Consider the following 16,642-nt stretch of genomic DNA (forward strand, 5'->3'; position numbering starts at 1 on the left):
GGCCAAAACGTCCGGAGCGGGGATGAGACTGAGCTGAGGTTTGCACGTGATAGACTCGCTCGCTGTCGTGCCTCGATGGATAATTACAGTGCGCCGTAAGACAAACCGGTTTAATTCTTCCTCAAAGCCACCTTACACGACGTTCTGCAATGACATCCTCAGCTCTCCAGCGCCAAAACAATAGAGCTGAATAACTCACCGCTCGATGGTCTCTTCTGTTCAGCGACAGCAGTGGGGAGATCCTCAACAACAACTGTGTGATGGAATACCACCAGACCACCGGAACGCTCAGCGCTCACTTCAGGAACATGGTGAGTCACACAAGACTGGCAGAGCCGCCTCGGGGAACTTGAACTCCTGTGACACGACCACGTGTTTGGTTCGCATTTCTCAATACTCTTTGTTATCTGGGCTCATTGAGCCCCGATAAGTGCACTTAGTCACAATTTTCAGAGAACAAATATCCATGCCAACCCATAATGGGATGTCCTTGCATGAAGATGCCAGTTCTTAGGGGGTTGAGGGAAAGGAACTGCCTCAGTGTTTGTGAGCTCGCTCGGGTTCCACGTTTATCAAACCACCAGCAGGAATGTTACTTATTGCCAAATACCCCCCTCCGGTTGAAAATTCAAAAACTCACTGGTTTTTATTCAATAAGTTGGGTTTTATGGACCATAAAAGCCACAGTTAACTGGACACAATTCATAGCCATAAGAAATCACTGCATATCATTTAAACTGTTAGAAATAATTAGTCACACCAGTGCCTTTGGGTTATTACCATATATTTTAGATTTTACTGACAGGACCCAGGGATATCCTTGAGGGTTACACACACACAGATACACAAACACACGCTGCACATCACATGGCGTTTGCTGCCATTCCCACATGTCTATTATTCATCGCCTTGTACATTGAATGGGAGCCAGGGATACCTGCCTGTGCAGTACACGGTAAGTACACTCGGCAAGGGATGCGGCCCGTTTAATGCATGCGCGTTCTTCCTCCCAGTCTCTGAAGAGGATCAAGCGATCAGATCGGAGGGGGGCCGAGTCAGTCACCGAGGAAAAATTCACCATCCTGTTTGAGTCCCAGTTCAGCGTCGGGGGCAACGAGCTCGTCTTTCAGGTGAAGGTGAGTGAGGCTCAGACACAGAACAGGAACTCATATACTTTGTTTTTGCTTTACGGTGTGCCCACTTAAGAATTTACAGATATATAATCCACTTCCCTCTCTGAGCAGACACTCTCACTTCCTGTTGTGGTGATCGTTCATGGTAGCCAAGACAATAACGCCACAGCAACAGTGCTTTGGGACAACGCCTTTGCGGAACCAGTGAGTAGAAAACCTCTGTGTCTGTGGTGAAGCGACTGCTAACCTCTTTTTTGAACCTTTCTCCTTCTGAAACTCCCGTCCCTCAAATTCATTCAGTTTAATGTAATTTTTGTTTGTCTGCTTTTCGGCAACATGGCCAAAGAAACTGTCTTCCCATGACCCTGAGAGTAACTTATCAAATTTAAGCGGCGATAATTTAGGATATTGCAGTTTATTCAATTGTCACATATCTGTGTAATGTCATTATAAACCAAGGTGCCTTAATCTAAGGAACTTCAAGGAAACTTTGATCAACCTTGTCTTTCAGCTAATTTCATGATATTTTATGGACAAAATCAAATCAGAGAATGCTAACATTTGTGCTCCTATGAGAGGTCCAGCCCTTGTAAATGGAGGAACTTTTAGTACGGTATTAGTACGTATTTGGTTTAAAGACGTTTACAGGGGTTCTTCATTTACGTTGGAATTCCATTCCTACAGCACGACACGATTTTTGCCATAAGTTGGAACACTGTACATAACATATACTGTATATAACTTCCTATGTTACTCACCTACAAGACTTACCCCTGGGAGCCATAATGAAGGGCAAAGAACAACACGAAAGAAACCAAATTTAGCACAATCCAAAATGGTATATGACCGGCTCATGTACACAAAGCAGTCTTCTCTGTAAAGTGCTGCATGACTTCCCCTCCAATTGCCAAGTAGTTCCCACACAACATTTGTTTAGACCTTGCAAATGCTGTACGTCAGAATGAAGGAACAGGACTTTCATAAATAATGTGAGATTGCAACGTAACCACAAACGCTATAGGTTGAGGAAGTCCTGAGCAGAGAAGTTTATGTACACGGTTTCTCTCCATGACATGAGGAAAAAAAATTTGTTCTGGCTGTGCTAATTCATCCTGTGTGAGAAATAGCAGAAGAACCGGGAAGTCCCCATAAGCCCCATGCACCGCAGCACCACGTCAGCCGTGCAGAACATCGTGGGAATCCGGCAGAACAATGCACCGATATCACGACGCTAGTGGCACGCAGTGTGTGAAATAGTTATGGCGGTGTTCATTTCACTAAACTGCGTGTACAGTGTTTTGATTGATCTGTACACGCCATTTGACCTTCGCGAAGTTATCGCAAAGGTATCGGCATCTTTCGCGACACACGCTCTCCTTTGTGCAAAACCACTCAGACGCCTCTTTCCAAGAATTACCGGCCTTACTGCTTCTGATTTACAGATTTTCATACTTTCTCACTTCCTGAACCAGCTGCTCCTCAAATCTATCCATCACTCTACCACCTTTATTGCCAAGGGAGAAGTGGGAATGATACCCACTTTTGCTGCTCTGCATTTACTCCGCCCACTTCAGACAAATTTCTGACTAATCAGACAATAGTTCTCAGACACCACGAAAAAAGTTTCGCTCCGATGCTTAGTCGAGGACAAGATATGAGAACACAGTGACATTATTTTGTTTTCACGGCCCTGGGATAGAGAACAGATTTCTCACCGGTTGCGTAGGATGTATTGGCCTTTAGATTCACCCATAAGTAGTATCTCGATTTTACTGCTACTTTATATCTTGTTGAATGATGAGCGATCTTTTCTAAAAACACCAACATTAGGGGTCTGAATCTTATTTCTATTTGATTTTTGAGGTTTTGCAAAAATCCAGCTCCTTTGGTCTTCAATCACAGCAATGCCAGCCACGTTAGCGCGTGCCGGTATCGCAATTACACATTCTCATGTGACCGAAGCCTCAGCACCGTCCAAATATCTTTTTTACTTTCATTTTTTTTTAATGAAACCCCGAAATTAAAGTCCATACTTCCAATAATCATCATATAATGACAGAGTATCTGGTTCCAGTCTCAGTGCTGTTGTCAGGGTTTCAGCCACAGCCAGTATTTACAGATACGCGATACCAACAGCGGACATTAATGTCTTTTTTTAACTTTTTTTTTTTTTTTTTTAAGGTTGGATTGCTGGCAGGAGAATTTGCTCTGATAAATAATTTGATGAATGTTTTCTTTCATTTTCCGGCTAAGAACTTGCCATTGCAGCTCTGCTTGTTAGACTGACAGCTAGAGCTTCATCTGTCAAAAATAATCAATTAAAAACACAGCGAAACGGCGAGGCAAAGTCAATGTCAAGACGAAAATCCACGGCCTCCGATGAACTCTGTCGTTGGCATTTTTGGGATGTTCCCAGTACAGGACATCTTGATATGCAAATAAACCGGTGGCCTGAAAACGGTGCTCCTAAGTTTTACATCACTCTCGAGCGGCGCGTGTTGGTGAAGCATGACATCAGGTTTAGATTTCCTCTGGGAAACAAAACAACTCAGCAGTTATAAAGTGCATTGCTGACTATCCTTATGGCAAGATATTGGATTCAAACGATAACAACAACAAAAAAAGAAATGCGACCAGCGCCTCTAAGAGAACAGGCGGAACGCTGTTGGATAATATGGAGAAATCATCCCAACGGGTTACGGAGGAGCAAATATGTTAGTAATTGAAATACAGCCCTTCAGTCATTCATTATCTGTGACTATCACATATAGAAACAAACCATTCACTCTCTCATTCACATCTTCGGCCCTTTTGGGAGGAAACTAGAGAACCAGGAGGAAACCCAAGCAGACTCTGAAAGAATACGGACACACCACAGAGAAAACTCCCCCCATCAAACCGGGGACCTTCTTACCTTGAGGTGGAACTTTTAACCCCTGCATCCTTGAGGTGCCCTGCTCCCTGCCATTGATCAAAATAATCAACCTAAAAATTCCCAAAAGCCTTTACGTGAACCTTTTGAATTAGTGCTGAAAATAAGATATTTGTTTCAATCTTTGCAACTGGGATTTAATCAAGAAAACATAGGCAACGGTGGTGGCGGCGGCACATCGGGTCCAGGGTTTAACTGCCCTGCACAGACTTCCTGTAACTGTAAGAATGTAGTTTAAGGTTCTCAGCCTCCTCGTATACAGAGCTTGTAACCGTCTGGAACCGCGCAGTTAGCTTCTCTGCTCGCTCTTAAGAACAAAGCGCTGGCTTTTATTGAAATTCCCCAAAAGCAACTGTAAAAAGGAAAGAAAAACAACGGGTTGAGATTCCTCCTTTGTCAGTTATTTTCCAAAGCTGTGGAATCTCACTTGCCGACTACAGAGTTGCTGGTACCTTGGATTCAGCCTTGTATGTAAAGGCTCATGGGGCTTTGCCGTCCGTCGGGAAGATGCTTGACTCGTTGGTTTTGAATCACTTTGTCATCCATACCTGCACGTCCCCAAAGCCAGCTTCTGTCTAATTTGTGCATGACCATGATATCGAATTTGGGTAATTCCCTCCTAAATCCGAGGCCGGCCTCCTTGGTCTCCACAGGGACGGGTGCCTTTCGTCGTGCCGGACAAGGTCCTCTGGCCTCAGCTGTGTGAAGCCATCAACATGAAGTACAAGGCTGAGGTGCAGAGCAACCGGGGCCTGTCTGATGAGAACCTGGTCTTCCTGGCCCAAAAAGCCTTCAGCAGCTCCAGCAGCAGCCCTGAAGATGACCGGAACATGACCATGACCTGGTCACAGTTTAACAGGGTGAGAGCCTCTCTTCTCCCTCCACCTCCTCCTCCTCCTCTTCTTTTTCCTCGAGCCGCACTTGTTAGCAAGATCACAACTTCATATGTAATCACTCACCTCACGCATCTTTTACATTGATATTGGCCATGGCAGTAGGCTCTGAAGAGACCCCCGCTATCCTCGGAGGGGTTAATCACTGGTTATTCATACATGGAAATACTTCTTGCTCCATTTATAGTGTCCCTCCAGCCCTGTTTTGTAGTCTAGTTGAGTGGGAAAACCTTGTTCGTAGCCGGGGCTTCGTCTTAATGAGGCTGTTTGTGAAAGGCCGGGGGCCTCATTTTCTGGCTCAAAGCAGCTGGCAGCGGCTGAAAATGCACTCGCATTCAGCACACACCATCAATTTCATTCTATTACGGGGACATCATGTTTAGCCAGTGTACAGGCTTCACATGTATCACACACACACACACACACATACACGTTCAGCCTTCTCCGCGTATTTCTTTGGTCTCTCACGCACACATGTTCACGGTCGTGATAACCTCAACGGGCAGGATGGCCATGCCTTGTTATCTGTATTTATGAGCTGTGCGGTAACCTCGAAAAACCTTTTAAAAGAAGTAGATGTCCGTGTTATTGTTTTATTTATTTATTTTTATTGAAATATTTTCTAAATTTCCTCCGCAGGAAAGCTTGCCAGGCAGGAACTTCACATTTTGGCAGTGGTTTGACGGTGTGATGGAACTCACAAAGAAGCATCTGAAACCGCACTGGAACGACGGGTGAGGAAGTTTTTCTGTCTGTTTGCCCGAGATTGATCGTAGTCCTGGAGAAATGGAAAAACACTTTCCTTCTCCAGTTTGACAGCTTAGCCTACTCGTTCTATTAAAGTAAATGCTCTCCTGCCTCAGCGTTGACAGGACTTATCATGGTTATTCTTTCACGGTTTCCCATAGCAACCCGGGGATTGGGACCTGCCTTCCTCAGTGGCTAAAATTCTTCTGCTTTCGGCTTTTCCCTTCAGGGGTCGCCACAGTGAATCAACTTTCTCCATCTAACCCTATTCTCTGTATCCTCCTCTTTCACATCAATTACCTTCATATCCTCTCTCACTACGTCCATAAATCTTCTCTTTGGTCTTCCTCAAGACCTCTTGCCTGGCAGCTCCAATTCCAGCATCCGTCTACCAATATATTCTCTATCCCTCCTCTGTACATGACCCAACCATCTCAGTCTGCCTTCTCTGACCTTCTCTCCAAAACATCTAACATGTGCTGTTCCTCTGACAGACTCATTCCTGATCCTATCCATCCTGGTCACTCCCAAACAGAACCTCAACATCTTCATCTCTGCGACCTCCAGCTCTGCCTCCTGTCTTTTCGTCATTGTAACAGTTTCGAGGCCATACAGCATTGCTGGCCTCACCACTGTCTTGTACACCTTTCGTTCATTCTGGCCAATAGTCTTCAATCACATAGTACCCCTGACACTTTTCTCCACCTATTCCAACCTGCTTGGACCCGTCTCTTCGGGACCCGTCTCTTCACCTCTTTTCCACACTCTCCGTTACTCTGGACTGTTGACCCCAAGTACCTGAAATCCTCCAGCTTCTTGATCTCCACTTCCTGTAGTCTCACCGTTCCACCCGAGTTCCCCTCATTCACACACACATATGTTCTGTCTTGCTGCGACTAACTTTCATTCCTCTCCTTTCCAGAGCATACCTCCACCTCTCTAGATTTTCCTCTACCTGTTTTCTGCTTTCATCGTACGCCCTTTGTTCTGTTCTCCTGTCAGTTCTCTTCAGTCCTCTCAGTATACCACTTCTTCTTTGCTAACCGCTTTCTCTGTATATACTCCTGCACTTCCTCATTCCACCACCTACAACTACTTTGCAGTCACTGATCTCTTTCAGGTTACCTCGTCTATACAAGATGTAGACTACCTGCATGCTCCTACCTCCGCTCTATAAGTTACCCTATATTCCCGTTTTTTCTGGAAAAAGATGTTCACTACAGCCATTTCCATCCTTTTTGCAAAATCTACCACCATCTGTCCCTCTGCATTCCTATCCAGTATACCAAATCTGCCCATCACTTCTTCATCCCCTCTATTGCCTGCACCAACATGTCCATTGAAGTCTGCACCAATTACCACTCTCTCATCTCTGGGGATATTCTGCATCACTTCATCTAACTCATTCCAGAACTTCTCCTCTTCAAATTCACATCCAACCTGAGGGGCATAGCCGCTAACAACATTGAGCATCACACCTTCAATTTCCAATTTCAGATTCATAAGTCTATCTGACATTCTTTTCACCTCTAGAATATTCAAGAATGTAACAAACTCCTCCTTCAAGATAACTCCTACTCCATTTCTCTTCTTGTCAGTACCATAATAGTACAACTTCGAGCCTGTTCCTAAGTTTCTAGCCTTACTACCTTGGTCTCCTGGACACGCAGTATATCCACCTTCCTTCTCTGCATCATGTCGACCAACTTCCTACCTTTTCCTGTCATAGTCCCGATATTCAAAGTCCTTACTCAGTCCCAGGCTCTTTCCTTTCCTCCTCTCTCTCTGCTTCTGAACACGCCCTCCTCCTCTTCTTCGTGTTTTTGTTCTTTGACCCGCAGTAGCCCAATTTCCACTGGTACCCTGTAGGTCATCAGTACCAATGGAGGTCGTTGTAAACCCGGTCCTCGACCGATCCGGTACGATATGGTTACGATTGACTCCCATGTTTGGTTTTAGCAAAAGTTTTATGCCGGATGCCCTTCCTGACGCAACCGTCTACATTTATCCGGGCTTGGGACCGGCTCCGGCAGACACTGCTCCGTGTCCCCCCAAGGCAGGCTTGGGGAGACACGGGCCAGTGCAGCCCCAAGGCTGCATTTCCTCGGTGCCTAAATAAAATAAAGTTTCTTTCCTTGTCTGTAGGGCCATACTGGGCTTTGTGAACAAGCAGCAGGCTCAGGACATGCTGATGTCCAAACCCAACGGTACCTTTCTCCTCCGCTTCAGCGACTCTGAGATCGGAGGCATCACGATTGCCTGGGTTGCAGAGAACCCCAATAAAGCAGGTATGGCAGGAACACTGTTTTTATACAGACTTATCTGGGTTGAGGATTTGAGCGTGGGATGATGAAGACTAATCAGGAAGTGGTGGGGTGGGTAGTGAAGGGAGGGGGGGGGTCATAATCACAAATCAATTTGTTAATCAATGTCCATTGTGTCTCAGAATGTTTTTCGAGCCACCTGATGGAGGTAATGGGTTGTAATTGGACGTTTGAAACAGCAGAGCACCAAAAGATAAAAGCCATCTTGGCTCCGCGTTCTTCAGGTTCCTAAGTGTTCTGAGGTTATTAGAAGTCGGAAAATGAATGGCGCTGAACTTCATTTATAAAACTGATTTTTTTTTTTTTTTTTTTTTTTAAACAAGTGTCATGTACACAATAGAGATCATGAAAAAGTGTCTGTGGCTGCTGTGGCTCCAAAAGGTGTCATCTTTGACCATTTGAGTGTTTATAGCCTGGATCATTACACAACACCTGCATTGTATCAGGACCCCCCCCCCCCCCACACACACACACACACAAGGCTCTAAGTTGGATCTCAGCTTTGCACTGGATCACATGCAAAAGTCAGATTTCAGCCAGTGTAGCCAGTGAGGGGGAAAGCGAACCGGCCAACTAACGCCGCTGTCTCTACGTCAGCCTGGCAAATGATGTTGAAACTGAAAAATCGAGTGTAATATTTTTTATGATGCTAAAGCCTGTGTGTGTGTGTGTGTGTGTGTGTGTGTGTGTGTGTGTGTGTGTGTGTGTGTGTGTGTGTGTGTGTGTGTGCGGTTATGCGGTCTTCATCCAGGGGAGAGAATGGTGTGGAACCTCATGCCCTACACAACCAAAGACTTCTCCATCCGTTCCCTGGCCGACCGCATCAGCGACCTCAACCACCTCTTGTTCCTTTACCCCGACAGACCCAAGGACGACGTTTTCGCCAAATATTACACACCGCCGCTCTGTAAGAAACCTCCGCTTTCGATCCGCGATATTTCCAGAATTCACAAGTTCCCACAAGTTGATCTTAACGAACCGATGAGCCCGGACTGATTGTTCTCCCGCCCCTCTTTTTTTCAAGCCAAAGCAGTGGATGGTTACGTCAAACCGCAGATCAAACAAGTGGTGCCTGAGTAAGTGCCTCGTTCCGTCCCTTCCCTTGCTGCCACCCCTCGCCGCAATCTATATTTATAGTTAATCAGTAAACGACAGGCCCTGAATTCAGATCGGCAATTAGTTTGCTGTTACAGTTGGAGGAGGCCAATTAGGGATGGCTGGGGCTCCTGAGCGAGCCTGTCCTCTGCTCATCATTAGAGTTAGGCTGGTTAGCCTCAGCCCCTGCGGCTCCGCCACCGCTGAGAGCACCGCAATAATGGTGCAGCAGGGTCTGGAAAACACGCTGCGGATAGTTGCTTAGGCAACTGCTGAACATACACTAACGCACGTTTTATTTTGGTGTGCGTGTGTGTGTGTGTGTGTGTGTGTGTGTGTATGTGTGTGTGTGCGCACACGGCTGTTCTTCTGATGCAGGTTTGCTACACCCAATCCGGACCCGGCAACTGGGAATCCAACCTATATGGATCATGGCGCCTCCCCGGCACCTGTCAATCACCCTCACACTTACAGCATGTACCCGACGATGTAAGTCCACAAGCATTTGAATACGTGAGCTGCTCTCCGTGTGTGTGTGTGTGTGTGTTTGTGGGTGTGTTTGTGTGTGTGTGCTTGCAGCTAGGGGAGGATCAAGGAAGCATTTGGCCCCTAGTCACATAGAAATGGACGTGAAAAGGTTTTTTGTTTTTTTTTACAGTATTGGCAATCTAAGAGAAACATAGGATGATTGACAGGACCTCCAATCACCCATCCAGAGACTAGACATTTCCTAAATAAACAAATAGATGACCTAAATACGTCTTACGAGATTTAAAATATCTCTTTCGCATAAACATTTCTGATCTAATCAAAGTGGGATTATATGACGCCTTGAATTTGATTTGTTCCTCAAAAAATAGGAGGAAAGGGGAAAGGAGACTATGATGCAAACATGAAGGGGATTTTAGTGATGCATATACAGTATATAAGTATATACATATGTATTGTGTGTGTGTGTGTGTGTGTGTGTGTGTATGTGTGTGTGTGTGGGTGGGTGGGTGGGTGTGTGGCCACATATATATATATATATATATATATATATATATATATGGGTTTATTTTGGTCTGATGTTGTGACGTGAGCACCGGTGGCTTCTCTCTGTTTGGGCTCAGGGGCGACACCATGCTGGACACGGAAGGGGACTTTGACCTGGACGACACCATGGACGTGGCGCGGCACGTGGAGGAGCTCCTCCGCCGGCCCATGGAGAGCCAGTGGGGCGGCCAGCCCTCCTGACCCAGCGACCTTTTGACCTCCGACCACACCAAATGAACCCTGCCTCTCCCTTACTTGCCCTGCCCACATGGACATTTCTCATGGTTTTAATTCCAGTCATTTGTCTTTTTCAGATAGTTATAATGTGAAATGTTAATAATGGTTGTGAGTTTTTTGTTTGTTTGTTTTTCTTTTCAGCATGAACGCATGCATGTCCGTGACTTCTCTTAGTTCTGTTTGTGTCCAGAAGTGTTTGTATAACAGACTAAATATAATGCAAAACCTACAGTGTTACAGTATTGTGAACAAGAAATTTAAAAAAATAATAAAATTCATTCACATTGTGCATGCATTTCCTATAGTTTTTTTAAAAGTCTATGTTATTGTATGAAGTCATTTTAACAGCCGAATGTCTTTTTTTCTGCTCTGTTTTGTTCCTTGTAAATGGATTGTCAGTATTTTTGAGAGCGTTCTCGCTCTTTGACAAAGAAAAAAGAAAAACAAACAAACTTTAAGAGAGGAGTTTTGATTTCATCATTCTCAACATTTGTCGTCACTCTGCAGAGTTTCGGCCTCACACACACACTAATCTAAAGATATGTCTCTCTCTCACTCTCTCTCACTCTCTATCTCTCTGTTTCTCTGTTTCTTCTGTTTCTTTATCTCTCTCTCCGCCAGTGCCAGCACTCACATATGCTCACTCGACACACGTGCACATAAATCTTCACCAGCCGTATCTTAGCGAGGCGAGGTTGTTGCCCCTCCCTCAACCTCACGGGGGGCTACTTCTCTTCTGTTTGTACACAGCGGTGAAAGTCAGAGCCCCCCCACCCCACCTCTCCCCCGCCGGGTGCTGCCTCTCCACCCTCTCAGGTCCCTCCGTAGCCCCCATCAATGCTACCTCGCCTTATTCTTTTACTTCATTATCACCCTTCACCCCGGCTGTTGTCTCCATGGCGCTGCCATTGTTTCCCGCATCTGGTTCTACCTCTGCTGGCTGCTGCTTGCGCTTAAAACCCTCTTAACCTGTCCCACCCTTTAAATATCGGCCGTCCCGCCCGGGTTTGTTTCCTCTCGTCCCTGCCGCCATGTCGCAAAGCCGAGGCCTCAACGACACCGCGCATCAGCAGCTGAGGTATAGATAGATAGTCAGGCGCGGGCTTAGGATGCCTGCAGACCCGCCGAACACCAGCCCCACATTTAGAACTCAAGGAGAGCCTGCGTCCTCTGTGTCCGCGTGAAAAAATAAAAATAAATAAACCAACAGAGAATGTGACTCCCCCACGCCTCTAAATATCAGTTATCAATATGATAAAAATAAATACACAGCCTTGCACCTCAGGAATGACTCGCTTTGCTTAACATACTCAGAGATAAAAAGCGATGTTTGTAAACAGAATATATGAATTTATTTTTTATCATCATTCTATTTCATTATTGTTTCCCTGCCACTGCCCCCGTACCCTTTGAATGTAACCCCCTACATGATACCTTAAGTAGCAGTTCTAAACTGTCAATTAGAGGATTTGATCATGACTTTTGTGTGCAACCTGCAGACATTACAGTATTTCAAGTATTTCCTTGTCTCTCTATTTCTTTTCTTGTGTATTTTTGACTGTATTTATTTATTTTTTTATTACTAGGCCCCACCGGCAATCGAGTGATAAAACTCTCAGATCCGTTAGGACTGTGTTCTTGATATGTGTGGTTCCGTGTGTGTGTGTGTGTGTGTGTGTGTGTGTGTGTGTGTGTGTGTGTGTGTGTGTGTATGGTGTGTGTTCCATGTTAGGCGGTTTGACTTTTATCACCTTGAGGTTTTTCCAAGAGGAACAGCTGTCGGGCTCAAAAGAAGCAAATAAATGTTTTATGAATATTTTTGGCACAACCTTGAGAATGATGTCCCCCTTAAAAAAGTTTTTCTAAATGTTTACAGTCCCGACCTCAGACATGACCGCCCGAAAGAAGCAGAATAAAGAAGGTTTTTGTTTACCTATCCACACCGACCACTGCATACAGTGATATATGCAAATAATTAAGAGAACATTAAATTGCCCAGACATGAGAATGAGATGGTGAATGGTTGTATGTATGTTTGGTGGTGACTGGTCCTGAACCTCGCCTCTTGCCCAATGACAGCAGGTGGTATAGATGGTAAAGTAATGAAAGAAGATAAAAATGCATAATATTGCAAAACTGTCAAGAGTGTGAAAAAAAAATGTCGCTTTACTTAATCTGTTTTGAAATGTGCAGTTTTGCATGTTAAGTTACACCAGGTTGTAGTTGTATAACGATGTAAGTAACTAATAACTAATCTAATCTCGACCAGTTCATGTTCAGGACCACACTGTGAACAGAGCTTAATGTCACACCACGTTAGTGTGCGATGTTGTCTCCAGAAAAGATCACATACGTTATGAAAAAATGTTTACATTTCTATCACAATATTCAAGGTCAGAGAGTTAATCTCTATCTATGGCACATCTCTCCTACACTCCTAAACAAACCTCCGCCATCCGGTGGGGGGGAGATGCAATTCTCTTTTCAGCTTGAATGCTCATCTAAATGCCAAACACCAAGCTGAACAGACACCTCCGGAAAAGGGAAACAGAATCTGATATCCATGGATTTTGATACAATGTGTCTGAAAATGCCAACGCGATTTAAATTATCTGCTGAATTGACAGTCCTTCACTGGCTGCTCCCGTAAATACCACAAATCGGGCCGTTGCAGCCGATAAGGTGCATGTTATGAACACCATTTTACTGTACGCAGCTTTACATGCTTGAAACAGCAAAGTGAAATGTGCCCTGCTACTGTGGCAGAAAATGTGTTAGTGTGACTCACTGAACAACGGGTTGGTGGGTGTCAGTGGCAAGTGTATTTCCGGAGCAAGCTTTAAAACAAGTGCTTTGAAGAGTCTCCGGACTTACAACCTCACCTTAGAGCAGTTGCCTTCGAATTTTGGAAATAGACATAAATGGAATTGTCAAGGCGGAGTGGCAGAGAAGGATGTTAGAGTGGCGCAGGACATGTATGATAGGTGTGAGAAAATGGGTGAGGTGTGAAAAAGGAGTCCAAGGTGTTGGTGGGAGTGCATCACATATCAGCCTCGGGCCCCTTCCTATCTGCAGAGGTGATGGACAGGCCGACAGATGAGGTTAGAAATAAATCCCCATGGATTATGATGTTTGCAGATGACATTGTGATTGCTGATCTTCTTGGAGTTATTCCCCTGAAAGGAAAGGAATGGAGGTCAGCCACCGCACAACAAAATGTAGTAGTGTGAATGAGATGGATCCAAGAAGGTCAGCAGTCCAGAGCAAAAGGCCCCTGAGATGGTGTGGAAAAGATAAGAACAAACATTTTCAAGTAGTTTGGTGCAGCTGGAGGGAGTTCGCTTCCTTTCAAAAAGTGCCCCACCCCCCGCCCCTTCCCCCCTTTATGAACTGAACAAATTCATAGGCGTTCCAGCTTTAACACAATTCATTTACTTTAATTAGAAATAAGGGTGATTATACAGGAGGTTTTGAATGTTGTGTAAATGACTTAGATCGTTGGCTAACAAGCCCCATATTCATTCGTTCATTTGTTCATTTATTCATTCAGTCTTCATACCGTTTTCATACCCCTTCTCCTCCACACAGGGGAGGGATCGATGTGAGGGTTGGAGACCACAGGCAAGAGGCAGAACACACACACCCTGGACCAGTGGCCAGTTGCTAACATGGCACCGTATTATCAACGGTAAATTGACCTAATCTTATATCACTTTTATTTTGCCTCCTCCACCACATACACACACACCAACAATGGGGGTCACTGACCTGACCCCTCTCCCCTCTTCTCCAAGCATTACTAACCTTTGACAATTATAAATGTGTATTATACATAATATTTGGTGACAATGACATTTTATATTAAAGAAAAACAACTGATCGTGCAAAATCTTACACTAAGAAAGGTGCCTTTGAGCAGGTTAAGAGTTATTTTGAATATTTCTCCTCCTTTTCATTTGGCCAAGAAGAAGAGGTTGGAGGGTCACCACAGCTGCAAATCAACCTCTTCCTGTTCTCTCACACCAACTAACTACATGTCCTCTTTTGCTACATCCATAAATCTTCTCTTTGGTCTTCCTCCAGACCTCCTGCCTGGCAGTTCGAGTCCCAGCATCCATCTACCAATATATTCACTATCCTTCCTCTGTACATGACCGAACCATCTCAGTCTGCCTTCTCTGACCTTCTCTCCAAAACATCTACCATGTGCTGTTCCTCTGATAGACTCATCGCTGATTCTATCCATCCATGTGAAAGAGAACCTCAACATCTTTTCTTTCATTCTGGCTCTTATCACACACCACACACACACTTTTCTTCATCCAACCTGCTTAAACCTGTTTTTCCCCTCTTTTCCACACTGTCCATTGCTCTGGCCTGTTGACCCCAAGTCCTTAAAATCCTCCAACATCTTTATTGACACTCCTGATAGCCTCACTGTTCCCTCTCATTCAAACGCATATATTCCGTCTTGCTGCAATACACCTTCATTCTTCTCCTTTCCAGAGCATTACTCCACCTTTCTGGACTTTCCTCCACCTGTTCCCAATTCTGACTATAGATCACAATGTCATCCGCAAACATCCTAATCCATGGACATTCCTGTCCAACCTCTGCACACCGGGAGGGGCCTGAGGCCGATCCCAGATACACTTCCACCCACACCTTGGACTTCTCTGTCACACCTACGTCACACCTCACCACTGTCTCACATCTCGCATACATGTCCTGCACCACTATAACGTCCTTCTCTGCTACTCCAGATTTCTTCATACAATACCATAGCTCATCTCTTTAGCTTTTTCCAGGTCACCATAGCACTCCATAGCTTTTTCTAGGTCAACAAAGGCACGATCCCGCTGGCCTTTTTTTAACTTCTCTACCAACATTCTTAATGCAAATACTGCATCTATGGGGCTTTTTCTAGGCATGAAAGCATTCCGCTGTTCACAAACACTGGCTTCTGCTCTCAGTCAAGATTCTATTTCTCTTTTCAATGAGTTCATTGTACAGCTCATCAACTTCATCCTTCTATAGTTACCGCAGTTCTGCACATCTCCCTTATTCTTAAAAATGAGCATCACCACACTTCTTCTCCATTCCTCGGGCAATTTCTCAGGCTCTAAGATCCTGTTGAATAATCTAACCAGAAACTGCATCTCCTACACACTTCTATACCCCCACAAGTACATCATCGGCACCAACCGCCTTTCCATTCTTCAACCTCTTCAATGCCTTCCTCACTTCACCTTCATTGATCTTTGCTACTTTGTGATCCACGATAATCCTCCTCTACCCTTGCCTCTCTTTCATTTTCCTCATTCATCAGCTCTTCAAATTACTCTTTCCGTCGTCCCATCACTCTTCTGGCATCTGTCAATATGTTTCCCTCTCTGTCCTGAATCACCAGGACCTGCTGTACATCTTTCCCATCTCTATCTCTCTGTTTTGCCAATCGGTATAAATCATTCTCTCCCACCTTACTGACCAATCTAGCATGCACATCATTATATACATCTCCCTGTACTACGCAGAATGTCTCTGCAGATCCAAGTCACACACACCTCTGCTTGCTCTCAAAACATAAAGATGTTGCAATGGGGACGTCATGGTGTTTGCAAATGGACTTCAAGGTATCTTCACAAACCGTGCTTCTTGCAATCAAATTTGCAACATTTGATGCTTCGGTCACAGAGACATATAACAAAAACAGCCTGTTGGTGCTGATGTTTGATTGATACAAAAATATTAGTTATCAATCAATCCTGCCATTAGATTGCAGTGTATTCACATCAATGCGACATTCAACAAGTGGCATTGAGAAATGCAAATGATTCCTAAATGTCAAGGAAGAGAAAAATTGATGTAGATGGAAGGCTGTTTCAAGAAAGATGGTAAGGCAAATACACGTTTGTGGTTCAAGAAGATAGTAAGTCTTTTGAGTTATGAGGCAGTGTCGGCTGTCAAAAAGTACAATCGACGTCGGCATTTTGATACCAAGCAGGGAGCCAAGTACGCCTGCCAGAAAAACAAAAAAATTGTCCAAGAGTTAAAAATGCTACATATGCATTTGCATAGATTCTACGCAAATGTATATATAACATGTTGCATTGTAAGTTATCTAACATAAATGAGTTTGTGTTCCATTTATTTTACATTGCATTTGGTTACATTTACTTACAATTTGTACTGTTATGGTTACATGTAGCCCTTTGAGGGCAACATGCTGATGTGGCCCTCTGTGAA

At 44.6% G+C, this 16,642-nt stretch overlaps 1 protein-coding gene across 1 annotated transcript in view; it reads left to right on the forward strand.

Moving 5' to 3' along the window:
* Positions 1-10,848, forward strand: part of stat5a (signal transducer and activator of transcription 5a) — a 56,768-nt gene extending 45,920 nt beyond the window's left edge. The window contains exons 10-19 of the mRNA XM_086175499.1: positions 224-311; positions 1,014-1,136; positions 1,245-1,337; positions 4,719-4,925; positions 5,598-5,692; positions 7,851-7,993; positions 8,781-8,936; positions 9,054-9,105; positions 9,503-9,613; positions 10,237-10,848. Coding sequence (XP_086031625.1) covers positions 224-311; positions 1,014-1,136; positions 1,245-1,337; positions 4,719-4,925; positions 5,598-5,692; positions 7,851-7,993; positions 8,781-8,936; positions 9,054-9,105; positions 9,503-9,613; positions 10,237-10,360 — 1,192 coding nt within the window. The 3' untranslated portion in view covers positions 10,361-10,848. The remainder of the gene's footprint in view (positions 1-223; positions 312-1,013; positions 1,137-1,244; positions 1,338-4,718; positions 4,926-5,597; positions 5,693-7,850; positions 7,994-8,780; positions 8,937-9,053; positions 9,106-9,502; positions 9,614-10,236) is intronic.
* The last annotated feature ends 5,794 nt before the right edge of the window (positions 10,849-16,642 follow it).

This window comes from Fistularia commersonii, chromosome 28 (assembly GCF_037954325.1).
Source record: "Fistularia commersonii isolate RoL2024-O1a breed Wild chromosome 28, RoL_Fcom_v1.0, whole genome shotgun sequence".
In the NCBI taxonomy this organism is placed as follows: domain Eukaryota; kingdom Metazoa; phylum Chordata; class Actinopteri; order Syngnathiformes; family Fistulariidae; genus Fistularia; species Fistularia commersonii.